At 38.8% G+C, this 25,500-nt stretch overlaps 1 protein-coding gene across 2 annotated transcripts in view; it reads right to left on the bottom strand.

Annotated features, from left to right (window-relative positions):
- Nucleotides 1-22,144, bottom strand: part of LOC104355464 (putative N-acetylated-alpha-linked acidic dipeptidase) — a 34,884-nt gene extending 12,740 nt beyond the window's left edge. For both annotated transcript variants that reach the window (XR_004406816.2, XM_032991075.2), the window contains exons 1-13: nt 21,991-22,144; nt 20,489-20,597; nt 16,944-17,130; nt 16,079-16,180; nt 11,610-11,735; nt 9,532-9,718; nt 7,978-8,071; nt 5,734-5,832; nt 4,550-4,635; nt 3,435-3,554; nt 1,957-2,039; nt 1,616-1,679; nt 998-1,065 (exon numbers count right to left, since the gene is read on the bottom strand). Coding sequence is in view for 1 of the 2 variants with exons in the window: in XM_032991075.2 (XP_032846966.1) it covers nt 998-1,065; nt 1,616-1,679; nt 1,957-2,039; nt 3,435-3,554; nt 4,550-4,635; nt 5,734-5,832; nt 7,978-8,071; nt 9,532-9,718; nt 11,610-11,735; nt 16,079-16,180; nt 16,944-17,130; nt 20,489-20,597; nt 21,991-22,108 (1,443 nt within the window). In the remaining variant the exon portion in view is untranslated. The remainder of the gene's footprint in view (nt 1-997; nt 1,066-1,615; nt 1,680-1,956; nt 2,040-3,434; nt 3,555-4,549; nt 4,636-5,733; nt 5,833-7,977; nt 8,072-9,531; nt 9,719-11,609; nt 11,736-16,078; nt 16,181-16,943; nt 17,131-20,488; nt 20,598-21,990) is intronic.
- Between the last annotated feature and the right edge of the window lie 3,356 nt (nt 22,145-25,500).

The following is a 25,500-nucleotide window of genomic DNA, read 5'->3' as shown; positions in this document are numbered from 1 at the left end:
CTCTGCTGACCTGATTTTCTGACTGTTCTGAACACCTGCCCTTAGCACAGGTTACCATGGGAACCGGAGGTGATCAGCGCTTCTGCAGTTCAGGACAGAAATATCTTTATCAGGGCACCTAATTTTAACAGAGTTAAACTGTATTTGTTGTCTTTCAATTGCCAGAGAATGATTATACTGAATTACTACTTTTCCTTTACTTTTGTATCAGTCTAATGCCAGCTTCCAAGAGTTAACAATTTATCAAACCTGGAAAAGAGAGATGACTGAATATATACCACAGATGAAGACAGATATAGTAGATTCATAGAATATATATGTGTGTATATAAAACACACACAAAGATGATTAATTAAATGTTCATGCTTTAATACAGATGAACAGAAAAAAAAAAAAAAAAGAGAAATAAAAAGCCTTTAAGACCCATTCTCAAAGCAAGGAACATCTTACATTTAAGATGGTGAGGCTATTTCCTGAGAAAGATCATAATCTTTTAATTCTGTGTGCCACACAAATATGTGAGAGTGTGTCACGGTCAGAGCCCATGACTATCTAACAGGGGACACTGAAGCTGAGCACATTGACCAAATCTGTCACATCATGCTAAAAACAACACTGTAGCAAGCCTAATTTCTTTCCCTGCCTGAAGGGAGTCAGTCTCCCACTACCATGAGCACCCTAGTAGTTGGACTGGGCTGCCAGGTTTGTGCTTGTTTCCGTTCTCTGGCTCATGGCATTTTTTTATTCTTTTGTTCTTAGAAGGAATACTATCATAGGAGGAGTGAAAAAAATCCCCTAATCCTGAATAGCTAATAATTTAAAGGTATAAGCTTGAAATCCCTTTGCAACTCCTGGGAAAAACTCCAGTTACTTAGCTATTGACTTAAAAGGGGTATTGCAATCAGGAAAGAAACATCTGACACCATATTTTACACAGGGAGCCTCATCCAGTAAGTGAGCACTGAACACACAGGCTAAAAATTTCAAGTGATATTACCTCTTTAGTCAGACTGTACACCAGCCTGTACATTAGTGGTGTGCAATCCACTCGTAGTGTGTAGTTTCCTGAAAAACAGGAAAAAGTATCTGAATAAGCAAGTTCTACCCAGTTGAAACCTTGTGCCATTATTTGTTAACAAGAAAGGGACTAGATAGCTACACTCTCTACAAGAAACAAGCTGATTCTCCCTGTAGAAGACTATTCTCCTATGATCTTGACAGTGCATTTGTATTTGTTAGGATGAATTACAGCCCAGTTTTTGGAGCAACCCTTAAGAGCTCTTCCTGTGTCGCTATGCTTATTACACATTATAAGGGGAGAAGTTGACGCTAGAGATTTGCCATAGAACTGCTGACGGGGGGCACAACACTTCTTGTCCCTCCCCACAACTTCCCAAATAGTGTAGCTACTGTAATGGACTTCTTCCCTGAAGCAACAGGAATACCCGAAGGATACTTTATGATTTTGGGTCACAGTTTCCCCCCACATCTACTCCCGAACTAGTGCAACAAAATGATCACACTGAAGCTTTCACTGCTCTCCAAGCCAAAGTGCCTCACAGTCATCTGTATATACCATCACTATTCCTGTAAATCACAAGCCAAAACTATGTACCTTCGATGGAGGAATCTGCATTGATATAAGCCACTCCCCGTGCTTGCAATACTTTGACATTTTCCTATGAGAAAGAGGAAGAAAATGCTAATGAACATTTTTTTCCTCAAAACTATTTTCCCATCCACAGAAGTAACAGCTGTTTCAGGGAAAGACAGATAGTGCAAGGAGTCATATATTCTTGGTATTTCAAAAGGAAACGAGGGGGTGGGAGCAGAGGGAGAGAGGGAGGGGAGGAGAAGCAGGGGCGGGGGGATAGAGGGAAGAAGTGTTGCTTTCTAGTACAGGGTTCTCAAAGATCTGGCACTGTGCAAACTTCTCTTTGAACACTATTGGTTTACCTCAGCCCACTCTGTCGATCCTAACAAACCAAATTCCTCTGCATCCCAGCTTGCAAATATCACTGTTCTCCTTGGCCTCCACCCTGCAGTAAAAGACCATGAAAATTGTATTACAGAAATAAAGACTGATTATTACAAGGTAACCAATGTGAAAACAAATGTCATTGCTTGGGGCTCATCTTTTATCCTGATCTCTGTGGAAAGAGGTGTGTTTAAGGAACTTTAACACCAAATTCTTCACTAACCTCATCTAGTAATGTCTTGCTAGTTTCGTAGCAATCTCACTTCTACTTCAGTATTGTGTCAAATAAAGTATTCTTTTTCTTCTCTCAGGTTTAGTTGCAAGAAAATTTTCTAAAATTTAAAATGCTGAAAAATGAGAAATAATGTGCTTGTGCACAAATTCTTGAAACAAAGCTTTTCTACACTTTTTGTTTTGTTCAATTTAGTACACATTGTATACCAGTGTCTACTTTAACAGAAAAGTGCTTGGCGTGTTTCCGTATCTATTACTGCATTTCTTTGACTTGCCTCCCAAATGCCAAATTTCAAAACCTAAGGAATTCCCTGTAACTTTGACAGATCACCTTCAAAACAAAGATCTTTCACCTGAAGTTCTGCATTCAATTTAAACCCAGGCCAAATGGAACAGGCTCTATTGTCCTGCCTCTATATCTCTACCCAAAGTTTTCTTTGAGGCTACTGGAAACTCTTCATCTTTTGCTCACTTTCGTTTTCACTTTTTTTTTTTTCCAGCTTGCTTTCCAAAGACAGCTTCTCCTGATACCCACAATAAGTGGGAGGCAATGAAAAGAAAACTAAATGTTAATAGGTTTTAAATGTAATGGGTACGCAAAGAAAGCTCCTCTAGCACAGTATTTGAGTTATGTCAGAGCTTCTTTCCATGGGATGTCAGATAGGGAGACAGCATTTGCTCTGACAGCAGCAGAAACTCAGTACAGTTGACATTTGTTCCTATTCTCATGTAACTAGGCATATGATATTTTTAACCATTACCTCCTACGATGTTTGCACAGCTCATTCTCCACACTACATAGACATTATTTATTCTTGAGTCTGTCTCCAAATTACAGTCAAGTACTCAGAATGCTCTCAGTGCTGCCCTGATGAAGTCCTGATCAGTCCCCACCACTGTATCAATTTTGTAGGACCACTGAAACATCCAGTCTGACCAGTCTCAAATATACAGTAACCAACTGCACCTAAATGTCATATCTATTTCAGTATCCTCCATTTTGTGTTTTGTTTTTCTTTAGGTGTACTTTCTCTTGAGTAGAAGCACCTCATATGTACCAAGGTTTTAATTCGGACTAGTTAACAGCTGCAGAGCACTGTGCTTACTCCAGAGATCAGTAAGATACACATTTAATTTTAAGCATATGCTTAAATCCCAGAGAAATCAATGGGCACGGATGAGAGCAGTGATTTTGGTGTGCTTTACTCTTTCATTACATTACCTTTCCTTTTCAGTTTACCAAAGCTCCTCACAATCTCATGAACCACAGCCGCCCCACTCTGAGGATCAATACCACCAAATACCCATGAGTCACGGTGGCCTCCCAGGATGACATATCTGTCTAGAGAAATGAATTATGGAGGTTTACTTAGAAAAAAGTTTTTCCTTCCATAGAGATGTTAATTGGAAGTAATTTCTAATTTTCCATGTAGGTATCAGGCAACAAAGCTTAATAGTTTATAATATGTATTATAGAAAGGCAAAAGACATTTTAAATCTCCAAAGACATTTTTCTGCATTTTCAGTGCTAAAGAATTTGTCAAACAGTATAACTTGATCCCATAAGACTTAAAACCTCTTAAATTCCATAATGTTGCTACTATTGTTAGAAATACTGCAGCTTTACTCTAAAGATAGAAGCATCTTGCCATATTTTACAATAGTGTGTTTCATGGTAAAGCTGATCCACTAATTATATTTGTACAGCACAACAACTCACAACATTAAGGTGTGCTGAATGCAGTATTTCTCTGAATATATATATAGTCAATCATAAAAAAGGTTGTCCAAATCATGATAGAGATGTGATTAATAAGATCAAAGTCAGACTAGATCTCTGTGCTATTACAATATGGTTACAGTTGTGTTTCAGGCAACAGAGAAGAGCTGCAGTTACAAGCTAAATGTTGTATCACTGTCCTAGGGATGTCTACATATCTGTTTTTTTGGAGTGTAAAATCACACTGGTTACAAGACTGTAAGACAGACAAGAAGTCAGTAGTGATGGATATGATGTCTTCAGATGGAATGCAAAATCCATTCCCATGTCAGTAAGGAAGAATATCCACCTAAGAATATTCTTTCAGTTGAAAAGTTAGTTGCCTGAAGACAAACATTTCTGTCTTGGTTATGACTCCCCCTTGAAAATCAGCATTTACAGTGAAAGTGCTGACATACCCTGAACCACATGAAAATCAGTGCAATAAATATTTCAACACCAATGATCATGTAGTGCAGTATTTTCAGAGAAAATATTCCTCATTTTCCCCTTGTAACTATGAAGTGCATGTAGAGGTCACTGCACACTCACATTACACTGAAGACAAATGACTTTACCTGGTTCCACTGTGCCTCTGATGGTACCAATCACATTGTAAATCCTTCTTTTTTCATTGTTGCTATGAATGTGCATTTTCACCTTTCTAGTATATTGGAAAGAAAATCCAAAGAGAAAATACACCAGATTAGACAATAAAACATCTTGACACCTTTCAAAAGTGTACAATATAAATTGCAAAGAAAGCATTTTGGCCAAATTTACCCTCCATTAAACTAAAGTAAATCTGAAAAGATTTCAGTGTAGTTTTTTCTGGATTATACCTGTGTAACAGGGAACAGCATTTAGCCCTTGAAAGCTGTGTACCATTATTAACACCAGTAAGATTTATATGGATAACAAGCTCAGAATGCCAAAGACTTTTTTCTAGCAGCTAGTTTTTAAACTTGTAAGAGTGAAAGAAAAATGAAAACCATCTAACATTAAAAAGGTAAATAGTTCTAATTATCTAGAGGTTGGTGCAAATCAGCACTGACTCTAGCACAGTCAATACTGATGTGGCACCTCAGGCAGCAGAAAATCAGACAACCTGATTTGCATCAAGAGACTTTGTTTATCTACAACACAGCTGGAGGTGCAACGACTCATCCACAAGGGCTGCCTGTGCATTTTCAGAAAGATTTTTTCATGTGGTATGACTAAGACATAGGGAAAAGGTCAAATGGTTTGAATGAAGTCAGTACAATAGCTCAGCCAATATTGAAATACACGGGATTTAGATCTAAACTATAGTTACTAAATCAGTTTAAAAGCAATTTGAAGCAATAAAATGACATTGTAGTTAAAGGTTTTTTTCTGGAAAACTTGACTTGTAGGTTAATACAGTTTTATATAAGGTCACAGGTAAGACCAGAAGCTGGACTCACATGAATTTAAAAAAGATAACAAACAAATTCAGTTCTCAAAAGAATAATCAGTCTCATCAAATAATCTGTCAAAGGCTAGACGTTTTTCAAATTAAACTGGTTCAAGACTAGCTGAAAACTAAAGCAATTAAGTCATATCCATCCAAACAAGATGTAAATCTACTGAAGCTTTGCACTGAGTGCATTCCAGCCCAGGAAATGGTCATAACCAAAGGAATGATGCAAATAACCCCACTAATCTAGCTTTGGTCAAATTCTATTGCTCTACTTGTTCTTCTCTGATCCCGAGTATGCTTTCCTTATGAAACAAAACTAACCTTGTGGAATAATTTGTTGTGAAACCAGGACCAACGTTGTAAGATACATTCAAATTTCCTTTCCAGCTAGTATGAGGTGGTGCATATCCTCCCATATTGCTATTATGAAAACAAAAAATTGTCATTATTAGTTACATACATCTTACAATAGCACCAAACACAAATGAGGAACCAGGAACAACACTTTGTTAGGTTGCACACACACAGAGACCACAGTGATGATTTTTGTCTTAGAGAATTTATACTACAAGCTTCCACAGGAGAATAATCTGTCTTTTTAGCTGCATTAATACTAGCAAATTAACATTGCAGAATAGTCCTGGGCACTGAGATCATCTTGGAATGGCCTACAGCTATCCTGGAAAACAGTGACGGACTCCAAAGTTTTTGCATACAGGCTGCCTCTTGTAAATGGTCCCTGGAACTTTCTACTGCCTTGAACTGCATTTTCAGTTGAATTAGCAGAGAGTAACTCGGAGCATTCTAACAGTTTAATAGAATCAGCAGTTGTCTTTCAGTGCCTGGACACTGTTTAATCTGGTAGCATAGATGGAGTTGATGTATTTCAAAATGTCTAAAATTGGAGAAACGTTATCAGACGTTTTTTCTGTTAACACAAGTGGAAATGCAGTAATTCAGTGGCTCTCAATCATCCATAATTATTGACCTATTCTAAAGGTTTATATATTTTTTGACATGAACTCATGAGAAGCTTAACAAAAAATACTAAGAAGTATGATGGATGTTGTGGTTCTTATTAGGCAATATGTATTTATTGTAAATGAAAGCATGTCCTTTACTATAAATGCATACTTCAGTCAAGCTTTATTCCACAGAACACTTAGAATCATAGAATCATAGACTCTAAGTGTCCTTCACTTCAGTATGTCTTCAAGTCCTTGGTATATTTTTTATATAAAAATACGATTGCAAGAATAACTAAAGTTATGACTTCTCAAGAAAAAAGTGAAAACAAGGACACAGTATTTTTAGAGGATTTATATTTCATTCATAATTATTAAAACCAAGATCTAGAATTATTTACAACTTATTGAAGAGAAATATATAGCTATGCCATATTTGTACACTTTAATCTGCTCTACCATTACTAGTTGGCAGTGGAAAAAAGAGGATTTTTTAACCTATACCTTTATCATTATGAGCAGTTATCCTCATAACAGTGATGACCAAAAAGTTTTAAAGAAAATACAGTTTGGAGATACATTAGACCATAAAAGTTTTGGAGAAAATAGGAAAAATGCTAGAACAGTGTTAAAGAACATCAGGTATGCAAAACCACCAGACAGTAAAATTCTGCCTCGCAGAAATAAATAGCTTTAATACTTCAGAGGAAACCTGCATAGAGAACCAAGATAGATTTTTTTTTTTTTGACTCGGTATTCAAACAGAGGCATCAGACAGAGCAGAATCATTGCTCATGTGATTTAGATGTGAAATTCCTACACAAATACACACCCAAGATTATGTTCACTTATTGCCCTAAACACTTTTCCTTGGTGCTGTTGCCAACCCTGGCATTTCCTGCTCTGTATCTCTACAGTTGATACAGATGATTACTGCTACATTTTTAGGGGAATGAGACACTTGCCAACTCAATCACATCTTAATTTTTTCAGAGAACTTAGTTGGTTTCTCAAGATAATTATGAATTTTAATGCTGTCCTCTGACAAGCTGGTAGCTTGTCTTCATGTCACTTGCATGTTTAATAAGCACGCTTACTTACAGGTAAATGTCTATTAAATCCTCTATAATACTCCAGAGTTTCCTCACTGTCCTTCTATTAGTTCACTATCATAATTTCCTATTTATGCAACATAATACACATGATGAGAGAAAGCACACATCTTCATTTAACAGAGGACAGTACAAATACTATCCCATACAGTGTTTCCCTGGACAAATGAATGACTTCATTTGTGGTCTTTTTCACAAGACAGGTATCATGCCATCCTCAAATATTTTTGCCTTTATTCAAACTGAGAGGCCCTTTATAACTCCAGTATACTTGACTGATCATTACAAATGAACCTTTCCAGATCACTTTGTACATACCTGATATGTAGTAATAATAACATGTTTACCTCCTACAGAGAACCTAATGACAAACATTTCAACAGCTACAGTAGAAACACAGTTCAAGTCTTTTCCGTTTCTTTTCAAATACTGTCAGAACTTTCACAAAACACTCTGCTTAAAATTCCTCATGTCTCCCATACACTTACCGCAGCAATGACTCAGCATCATGATAGCCAATGGGATGAACTGGAATTTTTGGGAGACCTACACCACTGGCTTTGTCTAATCGGTAGGTGTATTCTGAAAGCAAAAGACAGATATTGTCATATTTACAGCTCTCAGAAGGGATCTGTACAGTTCATAGCACAGTCCTAACAATGGAGTCAGGGATAATAATTTAATTTTTCTCGAAGTAAGGCTGACATTTCTTCAGTGATTTCATTCTTTATCCTTTATCAGTGTGTCTTCAAAGAGACACTAACAAAGGTTCTCCCATAGTGTCTGCAGTCATGCATTTAGAGCTGGCTGGAAATTTTAAAATTTTTAATTTTTTGTGTTGAAATGCTTTTAGACCAAAATATTGCTCTCCATGCAAAAGAACTTCAGACTAAATCACAGATAAAGAACAAAAGCAAAGAGGAAGCCCGTAGTCTGATGCTTGGAACATTCAGCTAGGAACTAGAAAATTTCGCCACTTGATAAGAGATGCAGATAAAATCTTATAGACTGGGCTACTGAATATGCTGTTTTGCTGTTTTTGTGAACAAAATGAAGTTTAGGTTTTGTTCTGACAAAGCTCAAATATAAATCATGGGGTTTTTTAGAAATAAGAATCTTAATTTTCACAATGTGGACAAAATTTCCTGCTTACAAGCCAGCAGGTATGGAATAGTTTCCTCCTAAATACAACATTCACAGGGACCCTTGTTAAGGGAAGCAGATGGGGATTCACCTATGAGACCACTGACACTAGCACAAGGAACCAGAAATCTTCTCATGGTCTGCTCCTGCTGTGCTGCCATTGTGAACATGTGTCCTCTTCCAGCTCATACTGTACTGGCTAAAGGCAACTTTCCCCGTCACTTAGGGACTACTCTTCTTGAGGTGACTGCCTCCCTCAGATAGGCTGGCTCAAGTGCTGGCATGAATGGTTGTTAATGCCTTTCAGTAAAAATGATCTGGTTTAGGTGCTAAATTAAACAGCTTAAGCAGAGCTTAAATAAGCAGCTGAGGAAGCATGAGGTGAAGTGATGAACCAGTGGGGAATGGTCATCTTCTCAGGAGCCTCTGCTGCAGCCAGGTGACATGAGTCCCAGCATGAAAGATCTCAGCATTGTCAGTAGGGGCTCTTGTGAAGGGAAAACAGCCCAAATCCTGCAGAAAGGAGAACTGCAAAAGCAAAAAAATCTGTAAGCTGTGCAGGCTGGCTCCTTGCTGACTTACTGATGAGAAACAGGAAGAAAAGACTAGGGCTTCAGTTGTCAAATACTTGTGTCATGATCTCTGGGCTACCTTGGGTCTGTTTGTGAAGTTAAATAGCCCAGCACTGGACTGTGTGTCTCCCTTAACATCTCCTCACTTTTTCTCATGCATCATTTGCAGAAGCGGTCTACTGATGTGAAGTCTAAAGCTGCCTCTTCTGAGCAAAAGAAAGACCAAGAAAAAATATGTTTTGTTCCAAGGGAAAGAACATCCCCATTACCTTCTCCCTCTTTCCTGAAACCAGGCCCTTGCAGCATGACTTCTGTAATGTTACTCACCTTTTGCAGGGTAACCTGGTGTCAGGGGATCCCCTGCCCCATTTAGGTTTAATACATTTCCACGCTGGGCTCCTCCACCTGGAAGGTTCCAGCCATTTGGATAGGGATCTGTTCCTGGGGCACAGTAGTCAGCAGGGTCAGAGTACAGAATAATTCCCTTGGCACCTGCCAATTCAGCATTCTTCACCTGCAAAGCACATCTCTGGTCCCTATCCAGTCCTTCGTAGCTTGACAAAAGAGCTCAAGGGGCAAAATTACAATGATTATTCCTCAGGCCCTTTTATGGTGCTTGGGCTAAGGGCCCATAACTGTCTCATATCAAAAAATTTCCTGAAAATATAGATACAGATATCAGGTTCCATATGAAATTAAGAGGTTTGCTGTTGTTTTGGAATTTAATTAGGAGATAACTGCAGTGACATCCTTCACAGTTTTACTACAATAACCTGAGTTTGTATTCTGTCATCCAGATCAATACAATCAACTATTGAAACATACACATCATGGATGAAAAAAACTGTTCACACTGATGCAACCTTATCTTTCAGTTAGTCACGTATTTACCTTATTTATGTAAATGATCTCCAGAAAGTAGCTCATGATTCAGACTACACAGAAAGATCATTATTGGAGAATTTGAAACTGGTTTTGGCTGTGGACAAGACTAATTCCACGCTGTGTGAATCTGAGTCTTATTATGGCAGAAGGACTGACCTGCATGCTGTTTTTATTAAAAAAAGTGTTCTTGTGCAACTTTATTATTGTATAATACCAGTTGGTAGAGAGTGAGAGAGAGAAAATATATGTCATTCTGACATCCCAATCTGTTTTGCTACTAGATATGACAGTGATGTATAGTGACTGAGTGACAACTAATCCTCAACAGTTTTAAATTTGGGTATTTTAATTCAGAAATACCATAGATTTTTTTAGGAAATACAGTACGTGCCTTCATCCTCTATCCTATTTTTGCACACTATTAGGAAGTTGGAAAATGACAGTATGGTTCTCCAGATTTTATACAGGCTACCAAATTCCTCAGTATATAAACAGTCATTAGAAATACAACCGTAGAAATGAACGTATCATCCCTTTGTCTCAATGAGGGCATGTAATTTCCAAACCACAGGACAACTGCCCCTCTAGATAATAATAACACTGAGGTGTTTGTATTTAATTTTAAGAAAAGATCCATAGACAGCAATACTTTCTTAAATTTTTAAGTTTTTTCCATTCAGATAGTATCTTTAAGAGTGGTAAAAAATTTAGTGAAAATATTATCTGACCCAGAATATGAGTTACATGTCACTTCACTGGTGAAAATGGTATGTATGTAAACCAGTGACTTACCCATTTAAAAGCTCACAGAAGATTAGTCAACAGCATATAAAAAGAGATGGCATTCCAGTAAGGAGATTCAGTGTTTGATACCCTTAGGTAACTGAGAAATACAAATGATAGTCCTGCCCAAATTAGGGTCAAACTAATTTTTGTACGAGCCAAACACACTTAAAATAGACTGTCTTCTTACATCCTTATTGAGGAAATAACTTGAGTGTATGCGTGAAGTATGGACATGATTATGTCCTTTCCTGTGAGGCCATGGAACTCTGGAGAAATCTGTAGTTTAAAAATATTTATATGATAGGGACATTAAATAAACAAATACAGAATTTAAAATAACCTCCATATAGTTATAGTCTCTGCCTGGTGTACAGAAACTATTACAAAGAAACACAATATATGCATCTCAAAGCACAGCTGAACCAATAAGGAAGAACAGTCTTGTTCAGAGTTAGAGTATATTACCCAAGAATGTTAGTAATATTTTGGAAAAATTTATAGTATGTAAATTAATATAAAAATACATAACATTTTCCAACTTATTTACTTTTATTCTGTAGATGTATTAAACATATCAAATATATATGTTGTATCTTCTACTAAAGATCCATCTTTGAACACAGCTTTATGAAAACTGTTATGTTAAAATCTCCAGAACACATTAGGTCAGTGTTTTAGTTTCTTGAAATCAAATGAAGTACAGCACAAATAACATTTTTATATAGAGACATTACCTTATTTCCTCTGAAGATCTTCCCATATCTGGCAATAACAATCTTTCCTGTACAGTTAATTCCCATTTCACGTTCTAGTTTAAAGAAGTCCTCGGTGCGACCATAATTCACATACACCAACTCACCCTGATAGAAAGAGGTAGAATTTGAAACAAGAATGTCAATGAGCATGTCAAAAGGAGTATGTGATCTAGTAAGAGAATAAGCTGGGAACAGTGAGCTCTAGGACTGGCTCTCGGATGAATTCTTTGCTGATCATGAGACAATTAGGTAGGCTAGTGACTTCTAATGAATTTAGACTCCTACCATCCAAAGCTGCCAGACTTTGTCCAAAATGGAGAATGTTAAGATATGACTTCTGAATCAGAAACTTAAAGTGCTCAGAGTATGGCATTTACTTCTCTTTGTAGTCTGTTTAAGCTGTAGTCAGTACTGGACAGATGGAAGTATTTCAGATCCAGACACTACAGTAAATATCAATTGTATTTTAGGCAGTAGAGTAGAATGAATGATGCCAATATCCTACGAAATTCTCAGGACTCGATTCTTATTCAATACAGAAGAAGCTACAAGTGGTTGACTGTCAAAATAAATACACTTTTCACATGAATAAAGTATACTTCACGACTGTATTTCAACTGTGTTATTCAATACTTGGTGTGTGATTCATCTTCCTTAATGCCAGCTACTTAAAAGTTGTGTGCATTGTCTAAGAAATTCCTGTAGTGCTCTCCATAGCCAGTAAAGACCTGGGAAGTTCTCTGAGAACTCAACCTTTCCAGGAGAATTCACCCTAAATCCATTTTAAACACCTATTTTAGAAAGGAATGAATTGCCCTCGGGATATACCTCTCATTGATTATACCTCAAAGACTGTTTTATAGTAAATGACTATAAAAACACTCAAAGCCCAGTTTAGGGAGGATGCCTACAGTTTAGACAACAGAAATTAGGTGACAGGAAACTCCTCCTTTTTCTCCATGTTACCAGACACCTCCAGAGACATCTTTGATTTAATTTCAAAAAGGTGCAAGCTTAAATCTCTTATACCAATAAAAATTTCTGACTAGGCATTCAGGTAGTCTGATATACCAGCATACAGCATGTCCTGAAAAGACTGTGTATGGTCATTTTGACTGTGCTGGTTTCATCAGTAATCTGCTCAAATTGCAATTTCTTCTTAAATTAAGCAAAATTAACTCAGTTAGGATAAGTTAATGAAATAAAAGGGACTATGTTTAAATAAGGTAAACCGTTTCACACCTAGTAAGATTCTGGTCCTCTTTGTTCAGAGAATAATTCATAAACACAAGGATTATTCTTGGGGAGGCTTTTCTGAATTTATGGAGTAGCTTTCCCTCTGAATAAAATCAAGGGTAACTGTACTGAAGTCAAGACAGTTCTCTCAGTCTATTTAGATTAAGCAAAAGGGGAATTTGGTCCTCCATTTTAACATAATTTCTTTAGAATATCTTGTAAAGAATACCTACATTTGTAGACTATTGTATTTTTAATGTCAAATAAAAAAATATTGATTTCAACAGTTTGACTTACATAATCACAGAGCTGTAATTACAACAATTAAAAGCAACATGTGGGGTTCTCATATTCAAGGCCCTTGTTCTACAATGAAGCACAGAACAAGTTAACATGAGAGTAACATTTTATGGTGAAAACCTCTCCACACTTTTCAGGGCTTTTTAAATTATGTATTTGATTAAGTAGATGTCATCACATAAACAAAAGATCACTTTTGATCTTTAGAAGAAGGTTTCATAACTATATCTGATATAAAGTATATAATATGTATTTATAGCATTTTTCCGGATGTTGCAGAATAATTCATATTTATTCAATGTCTAAATTTCCAAAACTACATTAAAAGGTGCTTATTTGAAGATTCTGACAATATTCAATATAGCACATAGTAAATCGGGCTTCCTTAAAATCTTTTAGTATCTCTGAAAATTCTTCATCTTTAACTTTCATTAACAGGGCTAAGAACTACATTGAGGTAATAAATTTCTCATCAGAGCATTGTGACAGTTTTGAGTCATAATTTCCTAGTGATGTGGTGAAATCCCTTATGTTTCTAGAACTATGACAAAATACAAGCTTTTAAAATAAAGTGTGGACTCATAAAATGTCTTGTCTGGGCTCTTTTAGCATAGTTCGAGACCTGAAGCACACTTCTTGTGACTATCATTAACTGCATGGGAGTACTTTTGCAGTCACATAAAAAGGAAGTGAAGAGCAGAGTTTTACCATTATTTATGATGCTGATGTTCCAAACTACCACTACTGTCTGACAGAATGTGACTTCACTGCTTTGTCTTCTTTCTGCTACATATTTCTGTTTGAAAAAGTTTCTGTTCAAAACATATTTTTTTCATCTGACTTTCATTGGAGTTTAGTTAAAATACACCACACAGAAGAAACTTACATCTTCTGACAATCTGTATGACAGATGAGGACTTATTCCATCTTCCATCCATTGAGAACCTGAAGTGAGTGGGAACTACTTCTAAATCTCTGCAGGGTATCACTCTAGCAGACAAGTAGTTACTATCCCACTCTGACAGTATTTAACCTTCAAAACACAGTCACTGCCACTTATTTTTAAAAAGCAGCTGCAGGAAAAAAGTAATAGTCCTAGCAGTGCCAAACTGTATTTCCACAACTCCCTGATTATAGCACTCACCCAGAAAATGTGTAAGCTGCATTCTTGGTCTCTCTCAGTATGAAGAACTTTGACCATTTCTCCCACTTTCCAGGAAGGTGACCTACTTGTGAGACTACAGTTAGCCTGGGATGCAGGTATTTTACAGCCTTCTCCCTTCACTGAACTTGGAGCTTTGTGCAGGAATAGTTTGCAAAATTAATGAGCAGAAGGAGAACCTCCGACTGATGATTGCACTTGGCAAGTTCCAAATCTCTCTCTCCAGAGCTTAGTTCTGGTTTTTAATACAGTGTTTTTTAACATAAAATACATAAACAGGCCTGGGAGAACTCAGAGCCCTGAACCCACTGAGTATTCCCACTGCTGAGCTATATATATGTTCCCTTCTGTGCTGTTTGCGGTACAGGTGCACACAACTGCTCACTGGAGAATGTTGCTGCTAACAACGCTAATTAGGTACCCGGAGCTTTTGTCAAAATACTATGTAATAAGGTGAACATAAGCATCAAATTTGAAAAGACAACCTGTCTTTTAATTATTGGTTTTTTTCAGAAACAAAGTTCCTGTATTTATATAAAATAAAATCATTTTGTAAGGAAGGAAGATGGTTTCTTAAACTTGTTTTGGTTACTTTCTATATCCCATCACTTACTGTAGCTCTCCACAAACCAAATAAAGCAGTGGGGTTGTTCTCTCTGTCTTTGGGGATATTATGTTATGATACAAAGTCTGAATCCATGAATTTTACCTTACATTATGTTCCAAAATTCCCACTGCAGTTCTTGAAACACTCAAAGCTCTCATATCTTAGGGTACAGACTATCTGCCTGGTTCTCCAGCTTTTTTTGAGTATCTGAGGCAAATGAATACAGGATACCTTTTGTTTTCTGGACTTGGACAGCTTATTAACAAACTTCAAAAGGCACGTGACTCTAATACGGGGCTGTGTGAATAAAAGCATTGCTAGCAGGTTTCAAAGACAGATCCAACTTTAAAGGGGAGATTGGACCAGATGACCTCCAGAGGGCCCTGCCAATCTACATTATTCTATGTATAAACAGAAAAGATACCGAGAACAACAAAAAAATTTTCTAATCTTACAAAACATTAATTGAAACCACTAATGGTAATAGGATAGAATACTCCTGTTACACAGGCCAGCTTTATAAAAGAAAGCCCATCAGCTGGTACCATCTGTACAACAAGATAGAAAGAATTAGTGTTAATTTCAGTAACACTTTTACCACCAGCTAGAAACACTAGCAAAAGCCATTTTCAACTGTGCAGTTGCACCTGTCAGTGTGAGCCTTGGGCAAGCAGCATTTTTAAAATAGACTGTTCATTTGGCTACATAAATGTAACAGTCTTATTTGTTCAACAAGATGGGAAACAATAGTGCATAGCCACAGAAATATCTGGAGAAACTTATAGCAGCTGACAACATTAAATATTTATTACCATAATTTTTTAAGGAAAAAGTAAACATAAAATCCAGTTCTGACTCAAACTAGAGATAAAAACTAAACATATATGTATGACTACTCAGTTTGAACATTGTTCCATCTCAGAACTCAGAAGAACATCAGAGCTAGGACATCTTTCCTACTGATGACATGTCAGGTTTTGAACTAAAGCCTAAGATCCAGGAATTTCACATTGTTCTGTATTACTCTATGCTATTCTACACTACACTATGGTATTCCATCTTTATATTTCTGTTATTTCTATTTATGTCTCTATTTCTATTTCTGTTTCTACTTCTATTTCTTTTACTATTCTTCTACGTTACCTCAGGCATTCCTTGGGCTGAAAACGCACTGTAGGGTGGCACCACATCTCTAACAGTCTCATATCCTGGAGGAGGAGGCTCAGATAAGGATGTGTTAAAAATCTAGTGGGAAACAAAAGACCTTAAAAAGTAAACCAGGCAATATGAAAAATAAGTACTGTCTATTCAGGCACACTTCACATGCATTTGCAGTTCAAAGGACTCTAGTTTTAGAACTCTAAATGAGGAATGGCCAAAACACTGGGAATCCTTTCCAGTATGCAGGTTCAGTGTTTGACCTTGCAAATCCCATCTCCACTCTTTACACAGACTCCTGCTTAAATGAACACAGGGTCCCTTAAGGTGGTCTCAGTACAGCAGATAAGAGCAGGTTATATTGTAATGGTAAAAAACACTTGCATTCTGCTCATCCCTGGAACTTCTATGAGCACTAGAACTGCTCTGTGATGAACTGATGTTACCTGTGTTAGTACATCTCGAGGCCTGATCTCTAATCTTCAAGAAACTGAATTTAGCACAATCACTGATACTTTATAATGAATCAGTGCAAATAATGATGACCACGGTTGCTTTCCTCTTTCTAAATAACAGAAAAATTGTAAAACAATTGAATTAGATGAAGTAATTCTCCTTTAATCTATATGTCAGTATGCTATATGAATCAAGGTATTTTTTAGTATTTCTAGTGCATACATTATGAAACAAAGGTACCAAATACAAAAGCGAACTGGAAATCCTGGTTTCTGTGCACTTTGGATTGGGCCCAACACCATTAACAGAGCAGAGGATAGCTTTCCCTCCCAGTCTTCCCAGGTGTATAAAGGTTATTTTGTTCCCTGGTTGCAAAAACTGGTGTTTTCCGTACCTCATTTCCATGCTCATCAATTATTGAGATGTAGTTGGGCTTAGTGTCATCAGGGTAAGAAAGCAAGACATCATAATGAACCAGCTGAACAGAATCCAAACCAAACTCCTTCCACTCAGCTTGGACTTGCTCTGCCAGATGTAGATTCTCCTTTGTTCCTGCTAGGTGAGGAAGCTGTGTAAAATTGCTAGAGAAAAAGAAGCAATGAGTCAGGATCAGGCATCACAGCTCATAATCAGAACTCCTCTTAGTCCAGCTGAAAATAAACCTCCACAAGATGACCTGATGTACCCAGGCTAAATAAGGACTCAGACTCCTCTGCATTTCTCTTATACAATAAGTTAAAGTAAAGGGTTTCAGTCTGTCCTGTTTAGCACAGGTGTTTGTATCTTCCTTGCAGCATAGATTAGGAAGAATGGCATGATGACATCAGCTGTTGGGCCTATCATTGCTTTATTCATCTTCTGGGTGATCTTAGGCCAATCACTCCTTCGTGTAATGAGACTGATCTTCCTTGTGAAATGATAAGAAATGAGTATCATTATGTATTCTTATGTATTCAATTTTAAAATGTGCATAACTACTCTGATCCCTACTTTTAATTAACAATTAACTGGATATTCTCCCTGGATTTCACTATTTTAATTAATTTTGGCACAAATACTGATTTATCTAAAAGTTCGCTTTGAGTATGTCTTGCTGGCAAATAAAAGAGAGTGAGTTCACAGTGGCTTACAGACAAGGAACAGAAAAACTCAACAGCTTGTGACTTAGAAGTCATGTAGCATCAACAACAAGCAGTGAAAGATACCATAAATAGTAAGCAACCCATAGTCTGAAAAAAAAGATTGTCCAGATCACTGAGAAAGCCCAGTGGTGAAGTGAGCTGAAGAATCTCTCAGCTGCATGAGGCTGTCATCATGATGTCCTCCTCCTGTCATGACCATGCCATCAACATGTCACAGAAGCATATGTTGCACTATCTGGTGTTATTAACGGAATTTGGATCTTGGATAAGGAAGGGTTATAAGATTGGAAAAAAAAAATAATTCTTAAGTTTGCGTTAGAAAAAAGCCATCAAACAAAGCATGTGAAAGAACTATACACATAGAGTAGAATAGAATAGAGTAGAATAGAATAGAATAGAATAGAATAGAATAGAATAGAATAGAATAGAATAGAATAGAATAGAATAGAATAGAATAGAATAGAATAGAATAGAATAGAATAGAATAGAATAGAATAGAATAGAATAGAATAGAATAGAATAGAATAGAATAATTTCAGTTGGAAGGGACCTACAACAATCATCTAGTCCAACTGCCTGACCAGTTCAGGGCTAACCAAAAATTAAAGCATGTTATCAAGGACATTGTCCAAATGCCTCTTAAACATTGACAGGCTTGGGGCATCAACCACCTCTCTAGGAAGCCTATTAAAGTGTTTGAGCTCCCTCTCAGTAAAGAAATGCCTCCTAATGTCCACTCTGAACCTCCCCTGGTGCAGCTTTGAACCATTCCCATGTGTCCTATCACTGAATACCAGGGAGAAGAGCTCAGCACCTCCCTCTCCACTTCTCCTTCCCAGGAGCTGTAGAAAGCAATGATGTCACCCCTCAGCCTCCTTTTCTCCAAACTGAACAAACCCAAAGTCCTTAGCAGCTGAATGCTGCTGGATAAAACCATGTTCCTCTGATAATGTCAACATCTACTACCAACACTGTACTAAAAGTCCCTGTTACAGTGACAGTACCATTTTCTGGGTGACATACTGAACCAAGAGCACAGTTGTGTGTTATTGTTAGAGCCAATGGCTTTTTTCTGTAAGAGTTAGGCATATTTAAGTTTCACATTTTCATTAAAATTTTACTTATGCAATAACATTCTCCTGTATTATATTTCCATTTAACTGAGTATTTTTTTCTTCATTCCCTTTTCTAATCTGTTGACTGCTTGTACTGGTAGTTCTGAGTAGTGACTAAGTATCTGACATATTTCACCACAGAACTGGCCCTGTGACAGCAAATGAGGTACAATGTTTCCTGCTGGCATAGAGACAGTTTCGAGGGCAGAAAGCAGTCCTTTTACAGAGCTGTTTAACAACAGTTGACTTTGTAGGAGCCAAAACACAGGTTATGACTGTAAAAAATCCTATGTGTTCAGTTTTCAATGTTTATATAGTTCAGGACATAACTGTTACATAGTAAAGAGAATGTACTTTACAGCTAATTTATTTGCAATAGTTTATGGCAAGTGTACTTAAAATGAAATCAGTGGTATTGCCACAACCTTATAAACTGAAAATGTTTTTTTAGCAATTTAGTTTTGTAACAAGATACAACTTCATGCTATGTAATCAGGCTGGGAATTTAAGGCAAACTCAAATTTGCTGATTATTCCTAAAATAACTGATACTCTAACACTTCGTTTACACAGAAAGTACATTTCTATCAATAAACTATGACTTCTGGTCTATTACAGACTTGAATAAATACTTTTTTTAACAAATACTACACTCTGCTAAGAGAAAAATAATCTGTTTACAAGATCTCTAAAATAAATAGATACTAGTACATCAGCTTCCTTATAGTTAAAGCTTCTCAATTACAGACATTAAGAAATTGATTACAGTAATTAAATTGTAATAGATTTTTAAAATATATATCTATTGTCATCTCCTATTGCTTAAATTTTCAGGAACAAGGATTGGCATCTTTGCTTCTAGGATTTAATAAAAGAAACAAGAGCATATTTAAAAACACCTAATATAATGGCTAGATGGAATGAAAAAATTATTAGGAAAATAGTATGTTCTTAAAAAAGACTCTAAAGCTTTAAGACTATTAGATTTATTGTTATGAACAGTCTAATCAGATGACTAGCTGATACGTACTGGGTCTGTTCTAGCTATTCACTGTCCAGAGGGAGAGATCTTGGAAACATATATTTCTTCATGAAAGTGAGTACAAGGTTGGAATGGTGACAGATTAACACATAAATTTCATCACAACATGACAAAGTGTGAAGGGAGAGTAGCAATAAGGTATTAAGACCTAAGCTGTAGGAAGAAGTAAAGGCTCAAACGCTGGTATGATTTCTTCTCTCTTACATTGATGTACTTCACTATTTTCCATTTAATCTCTCCTGATTAAGTTCACTCATACAGCCTAATTTGAAGTGAATGATTCGTCCATAAAAAACAGTGTAAGATAAACACTGTTGTAGACTGAAGAAGGACACATAACAGAAAGGCTGAACCTCTGCATCATTGTACATGCATTCAACAAATCCTGAGCAAAAGCTTGGCCAATTTTTAATTAAGTACTGAAATTACTAGCAACTCTTCAACTGTTTCCAACACAGACAGGAATGAGAGGAATTGAGATGGACCGTTTTGTCAATCACGACTCACTGGGACACATTAGATAAAACCTATGGCTGACAACTTGTATACCATCCTCTGTCGGGTGGCAGCCTTGGGCTGGTTCCTGCTTTAATTTTTTTTTTTTTTTCTTTTTCAGACTGATTAGTCTACACATTGCTTACTAGAGAAACTCTTTGATGTTTTCAGCTTTCATTTCAGCCATAAATGCCGCCTTCATGTCCTCAGGAGGACTCACAGATGTCTTCTTTTCTGTAGGTGTTGCAAACCAGCCTGTACAACACAACAAAATACAACAGTAAAAACACTATTGCAATATTCCCATGACACACACCATTTCTTTTTGGTATCACCACAAGATCTTCACTGTGTATTTTACAACTGTTTTTATCTCAGCACAGACAAGCAGCCACAACCTAATGGAGGCTGCACAGTGATGGCAGTGGCAGTTCCCCACGTAGTAACATAACTTATTTACCTAGGTAGATATTGAGGGGAATAAAATACTATATTATACTTATTCATCACAGTTACTTTACTGTAGATGCTAAGGAGATATCCATCTTCCTTTAGCACCAGAACATCATGCTGTCAGTCATGTCAGCCGTATCAGTCACCTCAGTAATAAGGCAGCAGCTTTACAAAAATGCACAGAAACACAGACACCCTTTGTAAGGAACAGATGTCTTGTAACTCCTTTCTCACTTTCTGGTCTGTCTGGCTCTTATTCTGGAATCCTTCCCTTACTGTGCAGGCATTACCAGAGTAAGTGATGAGAGGAACACCTGGCTAGAAAGAAAGTGTTTCTGACATCTGTTTTTATTTTTAAGTCAGAGACTGGACATATTCAGTGCAAATGCAGCAGCAGCTACATGGGCACTGCAAATGAGAGAAGTGGTGGGGAGCAGAGAGCAGGTAACAACCTGGCACTGGCAAGGCACTGATGCAGCCAAAGGCTCTTTCCACATGAGAGTGGAATTCAGTCAGGGCTTCCCAATGGCACAAACCCCAAGTACGTACCAAAAGGCATTTCAAAATACAAGTGGCTCTTTTGTTTCCCTTCCTCCCCCATCTGTGAACCAAAGAGGAGGTAGGGAGGGGAAATCTCCTGCGGCAACAACCCACAGGCCTGCCTGCTTGAGCCAAGAGGGAGGTGGGATATTAAATTAAAGACTATTCCACCCCTCTTATCAGCGCTCATCCAGCCCCATATTTATCTTCCCACTTTTATGGTTTGGGCTGTTCCAACGCAACAGGGTTGAGAGGCCCGTCTTCTGTGCCCTCCTCACAATCGCAGCACCTCTTCTCTTCTCCATAGCATAACTACTTCATTTAAAAGGAAAACGAAAAACAAGTAGAAGAGACAAAGACCCCCTTCTCATGCGGAGGAGCTGGAAATCCCAGGAGGGGTCGGTGCCTGCACCTGCCTGCTGTGACGGGCAGGAGGGGAGGGCGATGTCCGCCGGCCGAGCGCCGCCTCACCTCGGGCACCGCCGGCACCAAGCCCCGGGCGCAGGAAACCCGCCTGCTTCTTCCCCCCAACCCGATCCTTCCTCGGCCGGGCTCCGAGCCACCTCCCCTGGATGGAAGGGGCAGGGATGGCCGGAAGACCCCCCCACACACTCTCCCCAACTCCGATCGGAGGGAGGGTCAGTCCGCACTGTACCGATGAGGAACCCGAGGAGGAAAAGCCCCGCCGCTGCTCCCAGGGCGACAGCCCAGAAGCGGCCGCTGGATGCCCTGGGGCCGGCCGGCTCCGTGACGGCGCCGAGCGAGGTGCCCATCGCTGCCGGCCGCTCCGCGCCGCTCCCGACAGCGCCCGCCCCGCCGGCCGAAGTCCCGCGGCGGCGCGGCCCGGCCCGCCCCGGAGGCGGTGGAGCTGAGGCGGGGGCGGGCGGCGGCCGTTGGTTGCGGCCCCCTCAGCGGCTGGCGGCTCAGCCGGGCCGCCTCACACGCACCCCTGTAAGGGCTCCGCGCTCCCCCACCGCCCAGGGGTAAGGCGTCCCGCCATCACACCCCGGCGAGGCTGGAGATGTCGGAGCCCGGTTGCTGAAGCTGCTGCCCGGGCGCTTGCCACTCTCTCGCCGAGGCCTGTCAGGTCCAGACGTGCCCACCTCCCCTCTGCCGTAACCCCTCTCTGCCTGCATGTCCTAGGCATTCCCGCCACCCCATATTTCTTTTAACTTGCTACAAAGGGTGGTGAGGAGGTAAAGGAATGATCTTGACACCTGGCTCGTCATGGCTGTTCTACACAGCACTGTGCTGTGCCGTCCTCCACAGGGCACACGCCAGAGTGGGCAACACTAACCTGGCAAATGTGAGGGGCAAAAGTGGTAAAAGCCATTATTTTAAGAGATATATTTTATGAAATATTATACCCCAATATCCAACACTCTGGAAGGCTATAAAGACTTCAGAGAGGAATGTGGCCTATGGATTCATTTACCAGGAGGTAGGCTGATGACCAGACATCTCTCTGCTCTTTTTTTTTTTTTTTTTTTCTTCCAGTTTACAAAGGTACAACCCCAAAGAGTGCGGGTGCACCCCAGCTACTGGCTTGAGGACAATCCTCAAACTGTACACGCTTGACTTTGCTGGAGTCTTTATTCCACACCTTAAAATCTCCACAATATGGTTTTGGAAAAAGCTCTTCATTCAGTTTGGTCATCACATTTGGGAGGAGGCTGTACCTTTAGGTCCATGAACAGAGAGGAACTTTGCATGCAGAGGTAACGTTCTGGTCTCTACACAGATTTTCACCCTCAGAACCCTTGCTTGGGTGCCAGCTAGGAACAACAGCTGTTAATTAAGGCATGAGGTCTGTATGTTGTGTCCATGTCCACATACAGTGTGGGCAGCCTGTTCTCAGCAGCAGGCACAAGCACCCTACAGGGGTGCTCCTATTGCACCACACTACTTGCTGATGCGGACAAACCCAAAGTCTAGGATGAATTCCAGACACTGGACTTTGATCTGCAGAGCCCGTTGCACTAGGAAATCTTTGTACAAGATCACTAGATGAGCCCTGTGGAAAGCAGAAGTGTTGATTGCAAAGAGCAATACACCAGTGACACAACAGCAGGATGTTTTGAAATTTTATGAGACAAAAATAACTACCAGTGACCAGACAGATACTAAAAAAAATGCCAGTCCTGTCTCCTACTGTATACTATACAACACAGTCTGGCCCTATTGTGCAAATGCCCCGCTTTTAATGATACTCTGAGCAGGGTAATCTTCCATGTTGTCAGGTCAAACCCAGATGTCTGCCAAGTTACCCTCAGAGTGCCGGCTCTTGTAGATACCATTCTGGAATGCCCAGCTCTCGCCTATAATATATAGGGAACCTAAGTTTGGAAATGAGCAGAGTAGAAGGTTGTACCCCTACCCAGCAGTCTACTTTCCTTTCCCATTCTGTACCTGGAGGGGCATAATGTGCCTGTGTTCACTACTCTACCACTACTTATTCATAGAAGCTGAAATCAATGCAGTGTTTAAGTTAAATGGGCTGAAGAATGGACATGTCTTCTAATATTCTGAAAAATATTAGTATGTCCAGGGCACCTTTGGGCATAGGAACTTGGAAGAGATCCTGGATCAGCTAATTTCTGTTTGAAGCACTTAGAAATTACGTTAATGAAGCACCATGGGACTAGGTGCTGAGCAAAAGCATATTTTATCTCTTGATTAATATTCCAGAGGGATTTAATCAATCCCAGTGGTTTATGGCCACACTTATTCAAGTAAAATAAGATGGAAAGGAACAGTGAGGAAACTGAGATGGGAATATGGTCAAAAGTTTGGTGCTATTCAGTACTCTGAAACTAATTGACCTGCTCACACCACTCAGAAGCTGTGAATTGCTGCTTTCAGATGTTTTATATATATTCTTCCAATGTGCCTGCAGCTTGGATGGGACATTATGAATCTTAACTACACAATAGCGACAGTCAAAGGGCATAGGAAAGCTTTATTCAAGAACAAATTACAGTTATGACAAATGCATAAAATGTTATGCTTGTTTCTATACAGACTTGTATAGGTCACTTAGCAGGCAAAGCCATTTCACTAAACCAGAAATGTTCAATAAATGAAATGTAGGAAAAATTAATGGTTGTCCTCCCTCTATGCTTTAATGGAAAATCTACTAATCAAAGTACTATAAGTTTTTTTTCTTATCTCTGAGCTGTGAGGAATGTATGAAAAAAAAATTTTTTTCAAGTCATCCACCTGAAGAAACAAACTCACTGTTTTTTGAGGTGGAAATCTTAGGCAATGTTTTGGTTAGGATTATCCTTTTACATATCATCTATGACGACACGGTTTTCCTTAGGTCCAACTGAAACTAATTTCATGTGACTATTTTAGGTAGGATCTATCCTTGCAAGGTGTTGAGCAACCTAGTTGTATGCTAAAGTACTGTTCAAACACAGATACAAATAGATCAACTTATGTGCTACTTTCTTTTGATATACCTGCAGGTTTACTATTTTATTCTTTGATAGCCCTTCAGCACGTGAAAATGGTGTCACGTTAACTTACTGCAAATAAGGCTTACAAATATTTGTGGGGAGGGTTCTTGAGGTACCTACTAAATGCATGCTGTGACTTCACTCAGGTTTGGGATTTGGGGTAGGGAGAAGTTCTCTCCGTGTCAGTTTGTGCAGTAGCCTTTCATTCCTCTGAGTCACAAAGCTAGTTTGATAGGTGATTGGGACAGGAGCTTCCAAACTCTTTTGGCTAGAGCATAAGGCGAAGAAGGTGAAAGCAGTTAGGTCACTTACAACCCACTGGAGGAACAGCCAGTTTAGTGTGGAGGTAACACTACTGTAGTGTCTGAGGACAACTTTTATAGCTTGACCAATAAAGGTGTGTTTGCTTATAGCTGCCAGTCTTTGTTATAGTTTTAACTGTGAAAGAGTGGATGCTCAAATGCAGAGTTCTGCTGTGGAACTGGAGTTGGTGACAGGCTGGCTGAGAGCTTATGTGCCAGGCTTCGAGGGGAGGCTAACAAGGGGACTTCATGTGGGTCATCTCCAACTGAGTGGTCTCTCAAGATGTGAAAATGGATGAAGTCTTCTTTAAACAACTAGAAGAAATCTCATAATCACAGGTCCTTCAGCATGGGAGTGGGTAAGCACTAGAGCAGGCTGCCCAAAGGTGTGGTATATAAATT

This window comes from Tyto alba, unplaced genomic scaffold (assembly GCF_018691265.1).
Source record: "Tyto alba isolate M040663 unplaced genomic scaffold, T.alba_DEE_v4.0 Super-Scaffold_2, whole genome shotgun sequence".
Classification (NCBI taxonomy): Eukaryota; Metazoa; Chordata; class Aves; order Strigiformes; family Tytonidae; genus Tyto; species Tyto alba.
This window is presented reverse-complemented; position numbering and strand designations above follow the sequence as displayed.